Genomic DNA, 12,314 nt, shown 5'->3' on the forward strand with positions numbered 1-12,314 from the left:
CTCAATTTACAAGATGTGGAAATTAAGTGGTTTGGCCACAGAGGATTAAAATGTCACCAATTGATACCATTGGTGAAAACCTTTATGCATTTGCCCAAACCTGACCTGTTAATTGTGAACTGTGGAGGTAATGATTTGGGCACTTTGACTGGGGTAGGTCTGGAAATGCTTTTAAAGGACACCTTTGAGCAATTGATGGCACTTTTTCCTCAGACTGCCTTGGTATATTCAAATATATGCCAAAGACAGAAATGGAGGTGGTCAAACCAATTTTGTCCACAAATTGAGAAGTCGAGGAAGCATGTAAACAAATCTGTTTCAGCTTACATGAGAGACCATGGAATGGGCTCCCTGTACAACAATAACTTGCTTTACTACATGCAAGATATCTACAGAGGAGATGGAGTTCACTTCTCAGATGAGGGCAACAGAATTTTCACTCTGAATTTAAGAATGTGCATTGGTACCTACTTATAAGTACCTAAATGTACCATAAACCCAAAAGCTCTTCTCAGAGCTACCCTACATCTGATCACTCACAATTGTTATTTTTCCTCTAACTTTTTTCACTAATTTTCAACAAAGTACGCTCCCTGGGACGCTACCCGGTACGCGAACCGGGAGCTAACCTCGCGAAATTTTTTTAAAAAATGGTTTTTTTTCGCACATATAAGCCTCCTCAGCCACCCTCACAAAACCTAGGGGGTCAAGATAAGTCTACCGTGCCCCCTTCTACCCATTCTGAACATTATTTGCCCTCCATTTTGTATCTTAATTCGACCGAAACACAAAATGGTGGACTCCCGTAACGCTTAAGGTTCGCGAACCGGGGCGCTCAACGGTTCGCGTACCGGGTCGCTCCCTGGGAAGCGCACCATCAAAAAAGGTGGGAAAGTAGTTCACAGAAAAGCCACTGGAGACAATTTCACCAAATATAGATTAGCTCATACTACATACCAATCCCTACCATTTTCACAAATTTGATTGGAATTCCATTTAGCCATTTAGCCTGTAGACCTCTCTAAATACCCTGAGGTAAATTACTTCACAAAACACATCTGAAGTGTTGGAATTGACAACCAATTAATATGTTACTTTCATTTTCTACTTTTTTTACCTGACATTTCATTGGTTATATAACTGAATATATATAAAGGAAGAGAAGAAAACACAGCCATTTTGACTACTAGTTCTTGGTGTACATTTCAATAGTATTTTCACTAATTCCTTCAACTTCTTTCTAAAGGTAAGTTTTTATTTTTAAAACTGAAGTATATTGTGCACTATAAGTTAATATGGTAAACTTTTTCTGATAGTTATATACTATCCCTCTGTAGTAGTTATAGATTTAGATAGACTTCTCTGTTATAGTTATGGATGGAGTTAGGCTTCTCTTGTATAATTATGAATTTACTTACGTTAAATCACATACACTTTTTTATATTCCTACTTCCACTCTGATACTATACACTGCCCAAAGATAAATTCACTGATAAAAACTGCCTATCTAAAATTAATCCCAACAGTGCCCTATCTCTACTAATATATATTTTTTTAATCTAAATTTCAGGCAAAATGGAAGGCGAACAGAAAGTTGAATTTCAAATTGTCCTGCAAGAGAGCAGCCAAGAAATCATTGATGAAAATGATATTGAATTTTTCGATGAAACTTGGGACAAAGAACTACTGCAATGTGTACAAGCAGTAGATAACCTCCTTGAAAATGAGGACATTTTACACCCTCAGAGACTACAATGTATATTCAATGATAATTATGAAATTTCTGACAATGAAATGTTAGAAAGTTTAATAAATTATGAAACACAATCACAATAAAAAAAAGCTTAAAAAATTAAAGAAAATAAAAAATAATCAACAAAACCAACAATCAATTAACATACAGCATTTGAAAAGTCTATCATTCATTTTTCATTGTAGTACGCTGCCTAGAACGCTTCCCGGTTCGCGGACCGGGCGCTACCCACGCAAAAAAAAAAAAATTTTTTTTTATTTTTTTTGCCCCGCGGGGCCCTTTTAAAGCCTCCACATTAAACCTAGGGGGTCAGGGAGGATCTACTATGCCCCCTTATGGTTATTTCCCCCTTTGTTTTGGCCTCCTCTTGTCTCTCAATCCTACCGAGAGACAAGATGGCGGCCGCTCCGGACTGTTTAGAATGTTGACAGACACCGGAGAGCCAATCAGCTTCGCTACGCGAAGTTCCGGTACGCGCCCCGGTCCGCGAACCGGGGCGCTGCCCGGTCCGCTGTTACAGATATATATCTTTTTTTAAACATTAATTTCTCAAAATCCACTAGAGCACATATATTGAGACCTACAAAAGGCACATCGGGCTACCAGTCCCTACAATTTTGCCAAGTTTCGTCGTGCAAATCCATTCAGCCGTTCGGCCTAAAAGTGAGGCCAACCGCCCTATGGAAAACTCAATGTTAAAAACACGTTTTGGGACCCCCCTTTTTTCTGGGCCCCCCCTTGACGAAACCCCCCCAAATTTTCAAGGGCTGCTCAGAAACAAACTGTTCCATTTTCCAGAAAATTTCAGCCAATTCCGTCCACAAATGCAAAAGTTATTAGACATAGAATTTTCAAAAATCCCATAGGGAAAAAATCCTAACTATATATACCTACTGGCGACCGCCAGTAGGTAATATATATATTTATACATGTGTATACATATATATATATATATATATAAATCGGCACAGAAATGTGTGTGTGAACATATATATTCTATCACTTAAAAATGAGTAATTATTTTAGGTTTCAAGGATGGGTATACAGAGTGGGGCGCAAGCTCACTGGCGAGATTTGGGATGGGCGACAAAAACACAAGGGTGAGAGCGGGGGAAAACACTCTTATGGAGTGTGTCAGCAAAAAACAAAAAAGTAGCTCCCAATACCACAGTAATGGAAGGACACAAGTACTTGGGCCATGCCCCAGGGAAAGGCCAAACACAAGAACAGGAATTGACACCCCATTCATTGGTAAACCAAAAGAAAGAAAGGGAGAGTTATGATGAAGACATCCAAGAGTAAGCAATGGACGGTCTCTAAGCGCATGGTAAGCTACCAAAATGTCTCGCAAGTGACCGCACATACCCTATCTCAGACGAGACCTGAAAAGAAATGATATTGTAGGCTGTGGTGTGCGACTATAAGGTGTTTCAAGTGTTTTTGTTTGACATTCAGCACTTCCACTGCCTCTAAAGTCAGGGATAGGGGCTGGAACAACATTCAATGAATGCCCTGTTACCGCCAATGTCTAATTGAACTTTTTTCCAGGTCTCAGAGATGGTGAATGAGTTACACCAAATGACCGAGCAGTGGAAAGGGGAGTATTTGTGTACGTTTGTGTGGGTGTGAATAATGACAGTTTGTCTTATGGGCAAGTAGTATCTTGTGCATAACACAAGCCTCTGCAGCTGCTGCAGTGCATGTTGGAGAGGGCAACTCTTCGTGAGCCGCCAAACCCTTTGGAGGCGCCCTACCCTGCCCAAGGAATATCTGTGAGATACATGAGACTCGTGGTCCACTCTTCACATTCTGCAGGGACCCCATCATTTTGCATTATACCACTGACTAGTATTATCTGAATTTAAGAATGTCCTGTAACACATGATATACTCAACTCTATGACATCAATAAATATTCAAATGAAAAATCATGTACCAATCTTATAGCATCCCATTTAAAGCTATGTTATATTACGCTGTATTAACTGCAAATATGCAAAGATGCTGACTTTGAAACAGAGGAACCAGGTTCGAATTTCGCCTTTGCCTCAACTGCCTGTAATTGTGGGCAAATCATGTAATCTCCCCATGGCAATAAAAAATGTATGTGTCTACATGTAATGTAACTAGTGCTCATGTAAAGCACTCCAATACTTTGCAGTCGGGTTGAGATCGCCCTATTTAAAAATGAAATAGTACCTCAATCACATCTGGAGCAGTGAACAGATACTAAGTTACACCAATCTGTGCTTGGTCCATGCTCTACCCTAAGACAAGGAAGTGATGCATCGCAGGCGCTGCCAAATTAGAAGCCAGCAAAGAAGAGTGATAATGATGCCAATGAATGGTGAGTAGTGGGTGGGCTAAAAGCCTCATTTAGAAAAAAAAGTTACAACTTTTTTCTTTTTTTTTTTAGATAAAACAGGTCATTGCCAAGTGACAGTACATGTGCGCTGCCTGCAAGCTCAACCTAAAATATCACGTCTCACAGCTGTAAAGCACAACAGGTGCTGAACTGCAGGCATACTGCTGCTGAGATATGTAAAAAAAAAAGGACAAACGCAAATATATGCACCTGTGAGGAATACTACTTCTACAAGGCCAGTTTTGTGATTCTCACATCGTTCTGTGACCATGTTCTGTGAAAAATAAGTAAATATTTTCTCCTCAGCGAAAAACATTAACTTAATCATAGGCCCTTTTTAATTGGCCATAATATGTAAAGAATTTGGGAGGAATAAAAAAAAACGTACTGAATTCGACTTTTCTTATTCATAAAAATGTAGAGCTTTAGAATCCTTTCCTTTCACCTAGTGTGAGTAAGCATACAGTACCACCTTACTACTAATAATTCTAATGTTGAATTTGTCTTGTATGTGTTATAGCACTTCTACCCTTTTGTAACCCAGTATGTGATAGTTATTACTATTACCAAAAAACAAAGGTACTTATTTCATTGACTCCGGAATTATGAAACGCTGAGTTGAGCCTAGTGCGATTCCAATTTTGGAATCGCTCAGACCACATCAGCTTGTAATTATCTCAATTACCTATACTATTATATCACTGGTGACATAACGGTAACAAATAAAATGGTTCTTTTCAAGTCAACCTATCTTGTAAAGCAAAAAAGGTAGTAAATGTCGAAATGTAGATCTTTTTAAAACACTGGAAATGGAAATCAGTTACTTAGTATAACTGTCTTCTGGAAGAAAATAACACATTTTTGCCTGCCTTATATCGGTTAATGTCTTTATATTTCAATACTGTATTTTAATGCTGATGCTACTGTCTATTTTATTTTGCACAGTGAAGTCAAAGTCGACTGCAAAGTTGAGTAATGGACTCGTTACTAAAAAGAAGGTTACTGAAACTGCATGTAATGGCGAAGCATGTAGGTGAGTAAATGCCTACCTCAAAAACAAATCGTAATATTGCAAATTTATATAGAACAACTATTTAAAACTTTAACATGTTCTGGAGTTGGAAAAAGGATCAGGTATATTTTTGAAACATTCATAAATCTTACATTGTATATGGTTTCTAAATGACTTTGTTCTCAATCATGTGACTTGGCAGCAGTGAAAAATAAAACCTGTTTTCTAATGCTGTGACCGCAAAGCACTGGGAAGTGGGTAAAGCAGCATCTTACCTTGTCTCTGAAGTCCAAAGGAAAGTGATAAATGGCAGATGTCGATTCCCCACTTCCCACAGGTGTCCCAAAGGCAGTGGAAAACAGTAGCAGGTAGGCTGATGAGTCACCTCTTTTAATCGTGTTCGCCCTCTTCTGTACCTCTACAGATTGAAGGGAAGGGAGTGGGGTGGGTGGTTAGCATGGTGCTAAGTAATACATAAATCTAGGCTTATGGTAAAGAGGGAAACACCTGCAGGATGTGGTGGAGGATGCCAGGAGAGCAATATAGTTTCTAAAATGGATTGAAAGGGAAGGAGTAGATGGAGGGGTATATTATTACCTGGTGGGGGCCTTTTGTAAAGTTGTGATATGATCCCTATGGCTCCTCAACCCTTGAACTGCTGGTTCATGGAATCACATTATGAGAAAGTGCTGCTTGAGTTTGAAATCCTTAGAAAAAAACAGAAGACAAGAGGCGTTTGGCAAAACAGGAAGTTTGTTTAATTAAACATTACGGCCAGGAGAACAATTACAGGCACAAGGTCTGTCTCAATTTACATTTGGTAGATGTCCTTCTTATATACAAAAACACGACAGGTCATAAAAGTTTCCGGCGTACCATATATGGAGAGGAATGTTGGTTGCTGCCTTTGGAGTCCTAAATTAATGGTGAAATAGTTATTACAGGTGGGTCTGGACCTCGCATGGACACAGTGTGGCCAATGGTAAATGTGTCCAGCTGTCCGGCATGGGGAGCATGTGATCATTGCTTGTATTAGTTCCTGATTGGCTTTGTGTTCCTAACTCATGTAGCATCTGACTTTATGGTGTTTTTAGGAGTGTGTCTTCTGGGGGTATCCCTCTGGCCATGTGTGCTTTATTGGAGCAATCTCCTCTGACCATTGCATTTTCGTTGCACCTATCTGTGGGAATGATCAAGAGTGTTTGCCTGCTAGCTACGCACCCTCCCACCTGTGGCCCATCAGTCAGTAATTCAAGGCCTTGGTCTCTGGGCCTGCTTGACTATATATTTGCCAGACAAGGTAGATGTGGAGTTCAGCACGGGCTATCCTATTAATAAGGATGAGATTTCCTTGTTATCGATAAATACATCGATTTCCATATTAACAGAAGTATTCTTGGCTTGTATGTAGACAATATAAGATTGTGCATTGGCAGTATCCACAAAATGGGGTTCAAACTCAAGCGTTGCTTTCCTGCCTGTGATATCACCTGGAATAACAACCACACTGTTGTTACATACCTTTCACCTTTCCATGTCTTTTGATTTAGATTGCTTACCTTCTTGGATTTAAATGAAATTCCTTATTAAACTATACAGAATAGAATTATTGTTTAAAATGCTGATGACATGGTTCCTACTCTGAATCTGTACAATACTAAAACAGGGGTCCCTTGTAGACCATCCAGATAAGCTTTATTTAAAAATATTTGATCTCGGTGTTGATCTTAAATAGAGTAACATGTTTTGCCTTGCTTATTTCTGTGTGACTGAATCCTGCACTGGTGTAAATGTTTACCAGTGGGCATACAAATTCGGCATACTATTCTACATCACATGTTTGACTTATATACTATTCTTAGATTTTCAATCGAATCTGGGTCTTGAAGCTTTTATCATTTATTTGTGTTTTTATATAACTTGAGCCATATCAAATCAGACACTGTGTAGGATTATTTACAATGACCATAGAATGAAGCCACATTGTAGCAAAGAGAAAAGTTAAAATTCTCTCTATATCTACAGTGGGATGGTGCAGTATTTTCAATTTTATTAACCACTTGGATGCTAAGCTCCCTGATGTTCTGCCATGTAATTTCCATTGAAGTCAATGGAAACTCCATGACGAGCTGAGCTCGTCATGAGCGTCGAAGGGGTTAAGTTAATAGTCCTCTCTCTGTACTGCTTTTTCGAGGGACAGTTCATGCTGGGTTCAAGATCACTGTACAAGCAATTCTGTTGTTCTCAATCCTTGTTTGTTGCTCCTTGGTGATTTCAAGGATTCCCATCAAGGTCAGGTGATTTTCCTTGTTGAAGTTTTTTAGTTATTTTCCTGATACTTACAATACTCTTTTAAGTCCAAGGGATAAGCAACACCTCCTATGTTGATGGAGGCCTATGATTATCGGTGGCATATCACTCATAAAGAGAGGTAATCTACTGTGTACATTTTTTGTAATTTTGGCCTGCATCTTATGTTTGTCTGTGGTTTCCTTATTTAATATTTCAGTCGGTTGAAGCAGGTTGTACATATTTATGTGGGGATTTTTTCTTTTTTAGGTCAAGTACAAGGTGCAACGGTATGAATCAAAATACTGTTGTGTTTTCTTCTGGTCATCTCTAAGAAAACATTGTGTATGTTATTTTTTCACATTCAATTTATTAAACCTTTGCATACCATACAGCATATACGGTTAGTAATATCAGATTATTATGCATAATACAATACAATGAAAAGTGACATTATTGGAAGCAAACTTGGACATATCATAATATCAGCGCTTTTTAAACTTTCTCCAATTTCTTGGTGAACTCCCCATCTCTGGTACACCACTTGCACCGTCCTTTGGCACCAATCTAGATCCGATTCCCAATCTTCAATACTCGGGGGAGCTGCCCTTCTCAAGCTTGTGCTATATTTCGATGATCTTCACCCGCCACAATCACTAGTCAAATCTTCTGGTACATGGGCCAGACCTCCTCTCCAGAAATTGTCAGAAGCCATTTTGTATCTACGGAAACTGTTGCAGACAAAACTTGAGACATTACTTAATTGATTTGCTTCCCATTCTGTTGTACCCTCTGGTATTTCCATAGGATATGAAAGCACGGGCCCTCCTGATTACATTCCTGCAAGCATAGCGGCATATCAGCTCTACCAGTCTTATGTAGTACCGTTCTTGAGTAGTAGGACCTGTGCAAGATCCTAAGTTGGACTAGTCTGAATCTGGCCCAAACAGCTATCTCCATTGGGCTCTGTATGGCACCTGCCCAGTCATCATCTTCATCATCAATGTCTCCTAGGTCTCCAGTCCAAGCATTGTGTAACTTCTCTAATGGATCTGGGTTATTAATCAGTTTTCTGTAGATGGTGGAAATCCCTTTGTCACGTATAGGATTTGCAAGTAATCATCCTTCTAGAGTGGACACCTCTAGTAGCTGTTCCCCTTCAAGTATGTGTTTCCTCATGGCATGGCTGAACTGTATGGACCAGGGCTTGCCCTCTCCAAATGTCTCCTAGGTGTTCTATGCCTATTTAGTGCCATCTTGAGAAGCCTGGTAGGCCACCAACCTCAGGCAGCACGCTCATTAGTTTTCCCCACCAGCCTAAATAGTTTGTGGACTCTCTCCACGTCCTAATCACCATCTGGATGTGTGTTGAGATTCCCGTTCTCTTTTTCGACGAGGTAGGATAGCCTCATACCCTCCGGTACCCATGACCTCTTTGTCTACTTGATAGGCCGCTTCTTGTTGGTCTGAGAAGACCCAATCATTAATCACAATTAGTTGCGTCGCCCAGTAATACTTTATGATATCTGGGATCGCTACTCCTCTGTAGCTTACACAATGACATTCTCGGAGTGGTGCCATTCGGACTTCATGGTCAATTTTCCTAAAGATCTCCGGCTGGACCCTGAATAGTGTATTCTGCAGCACGATACAATAGGCGTGGGAGGGTCATCAATTTGTATAGGGCAGCTCTGCCCATTAAGGAGAGTGGTACGTTCTGCCAGTGAGCCACGTCACCACAGAGTCCGGCTAGTTGAGGGAATACACTCATGCACATAAGCTCTTCTAGGTCTCGAGTGACATAAATTACTAGGTACTGGAATCCATCAAACACTACTGATGCCGTACAGTCCGAGGGCAGCAGGGGAACCTCCCCGGATAGGGAATAAATGACTGACTTGGACCAGTTTATTCGGTAACTAGAATAGCTCCCAAAAATTTTGAACTCTGCCTATGGAGAGGGATGGCTGAGTGACATATAATAGGACGTCATTTGCATACAGAGAAATATGCTCCTCCCAGCCTCTGACAACCCTCAATCCCATTATCATCGGTTCCTGATTCACCCATGCGGCCAGTGGCTCTGTTACCTGCGCAAAACTCATGGGCGAGAGGGGGAACCCCCTGCTGCATTCCCCTATGTAGGGCAAATACACCATACACCACTCCATTGACTGTCACCCTCGTCAGTGGTCCTTGTAAAGGAGCCTAACAGAGTTGCAATAATTCGGCCGGAAGCCCATCCTAGCCAGCGTGGCAAATATATAATTCTGTTCAATAGTATCCAAGGCCATTTTGGCATCCAAGGCCATCAACACTGCTTGCTCTTGCTGGGTGGTTCCGTCATGTGCTGCACCCCCTGCTGTGTTCCCATATGTAGGGCAAATACACAAAACACCACTCCATTGACTGTCACCCTCGTCAGTGGTTCTTGGTAGAGGAGCCTAACCCAGGTGCAGTATTTTGGCCCGAAGCCCATCCTAGCCAGTGTGGCAAATATATAATTTTATTCTATAGTATCCAAGGCCATTTTGGCATCCAATGCCATCAACACCGCCTGCTCTTGCTGGGTGGTTCCATCATGTGCTGCACCCCGTACATGTGTCGGGTGCTGATATGGGGCATAAAGCCCGACTGATCGAGGTGCATGAGGGATGTGAAGACACCACAAAGCCTTGTTGCCAGAACCTTTGGCAGCACTTTCGCCTCCATGTTTAGTAAGGATATGGGTCTGTAGGAGCCGCAATCCATTGGTGGCTTACCCTTTTGTGATGAACTACGATAGTGGCGACCCACTGATCAGCCAGCAGGCAGCCCTCCTCACATGTGCCCGAAACATGTCAAGCAAAGACTTAGATAAATAGTATAACCATAAAAGCATACAGTTATATATATATAAATATATATTTTTAAATCAATACAAAACCCATAGGGAATTAAAAGAACAGGATAGGTAATTATCACATTACAAGATTTGCTAAGCATGGCCTAAGAGATGTGTTCACAGTCCAAATTCATCATTTTGTGTAAAGACAAGGTACATACAATTACTGTTGAGACCACCATCGAAAAAAATACCAGAGAAATCCCCGGGCTAAAAGAACAATACAGAAAAGTGCTTAGTACAAATAAAGAAAAAACATCAGAGTGGACAGTTCTTGGCTACTTTATCATCCATCGTCTTGTAGAGTTCTATAGGCAAACCATTGGGCCCACTGCCTTCCCAAACTGCAAGTCCTGTATAGTTATTGTCAACTTTTCCACGGCCAACCTCTAGAGCCTCCCTTTCCTCCCACGTAAGTTTCCTGCAGGCTAATATCTTTTAGGAAGTCTAAACGATCCGCATCATTCCTAGCCGTCACAGAAGTGTATACATCTTCATAATAGGTCGCAAAGGTACCTGCTACGGCTGTATTGGTATCCTGTAACACACCAGCCCTGTCCTCAATCTCAAGAACCCAGGAGCGACTCTTATCTCTCATCTAACCAGGCTAATAATCTACTATTCTTATCCCCTATATCATACAGCTGGCGCGGTGTCGCCAATGCCATGACTCTGTTCTCCACCAGGGCACGGAGTTTGCGTTATATAAGAGGCAGCTGATGGCTCAGACTCGCCGTCCCATCCGCCACATTTCTCTCCTCTAGGGCTGCAACCTCCCTCTCCACTGCCTCACACTCCAGTCTATGCTCCTCCTTGCCCCCTATTATAGCCTGAACCTGCCCTGGCACCATGGTTTTGAAAGATTCTTGGGGGGGAAAGGTAGATGTTCGCGTTTCCTTGATTCTCTTTATGGTTAACTCTGTTTTATTAATTTGCAAGCATGTGTGAAAAAGCATTGGATAGATCGGACAATCCCATATTTTGATCTCAAAATTGCCTCCCCCCTACCCCCCCCCCCCCCCCCCCCCCCCCCCCATGCAACCAGACCCATACAAACATAGCGCAAATGCTGCCAAGGTATAACATGGGCTTGGCCCGGGTGAGCATTATAAAAGTTCGAAGAAATAGTGAGAAAAAAAAATCCTTAAACACCCTCCCCCCCTTCCTCCCTCCCTCCCTGGACCGGTGTGCTGGGTGATTGCCTCTTAATAACTTTTTGTAAGGATCGTTGATTAAGGAGCAGGTTGAGTGACCTCACTCGTGGGTTGTGCTTTGGTGAGCCGAAGGTATTTGGGGCATGTCACCTCATTCATTTCGAACGCTAACAGGTACAGCAAAGGGCGCCACATGGTTCTGAAGGAGTCCGTTGAATTTTTCAGAGTAGCTTGAATACGTTCCATGCCTACGATATCCCGTAATTTATGTAGCCAACCTGTGTGAGTCGGTCGGGTCCGTGTGCCCCATAGAGAGAGGATATGTTGAACGGCTGCTCACAGCACCAGACCCATCTGTTTCCCTCTAATCGACTTCAGTAGGTAGGTGAGTGGGTTAGGGAGCCCTAGAAGTGTGTAGGTGGGAAATCGGAGGACTTTCGTCTCAAATTGTCTGTCAATGTCGTCAAGAATAGCACCCCAGAAGTCTGTCAGTTCCTTACATTCCCAAAGTAGGTGAGTCAGTGTACCCTCTTCATCACAACCCCGCAGCATGTTGGGCTTCGGTCTGGGTTCCCTTTATGCAGTCTGGCCAGTGTCAGATACCACTATATGACCACTTTGATCGCCGCTTCCCTACTGGCCGTATTACGAGCTGTGTGATTGGCCTGAAAGTAAATATCTTGCCATTCATTCTCTGTTAGGTCTCTCCCAATTTCCTGTGCCCAGCGCCTCTGCCCCTTCGAGGGCGAGGAGGGAGCTGGTGGGTGAAGCATATAGTATAGTTCAGAAATCCAAGTCGAAGAGGTGTCCCACCGACTTGCACTCCGTAACCCACCGCTATGGGAACACCCGTTCCTC

The 12,314-nt window shown here is 41.9% G+C and overlaps 1 protein-coding gene across 2 annotated transcripts in view; it reads left to right on the top strand.

Moving 5' to 3' along the window:
* Positions 1-12,314, top strand: part of BTBD8 (BTB domain containing 8) — a 419,591-nt gene that overhangs the window by 365,727 nt on the left and 41,550 nt on the right. For both annotated transcript variants that reach the window (XM_078646322.1, XM_078646321.1), the window contains one exon: positions 5,063-5,150. In XM_078646322.1, the coding sequence (XP_078502448.1) occupies positions 5,063-5,150 (88 nt within the window). The remainder of the gene's footprint in view (positions 1-5,062; positions 5,151-12,314) is intronic.

Source organism: Lissotriton helveticus, chromosome 1_1 (genome assembly GCF_964261635.1).
Source record: "Lissotriton helveticus chromosome 1_1, aLisHel1.1, whole genome shotgun sequence".
NCBI classification, from domain to species: Eukaryota; Metazoa; Chordata; class Amphibia; order Caudata; family Salamandridae; genus Lissotriton; species Lissotriton helveticus.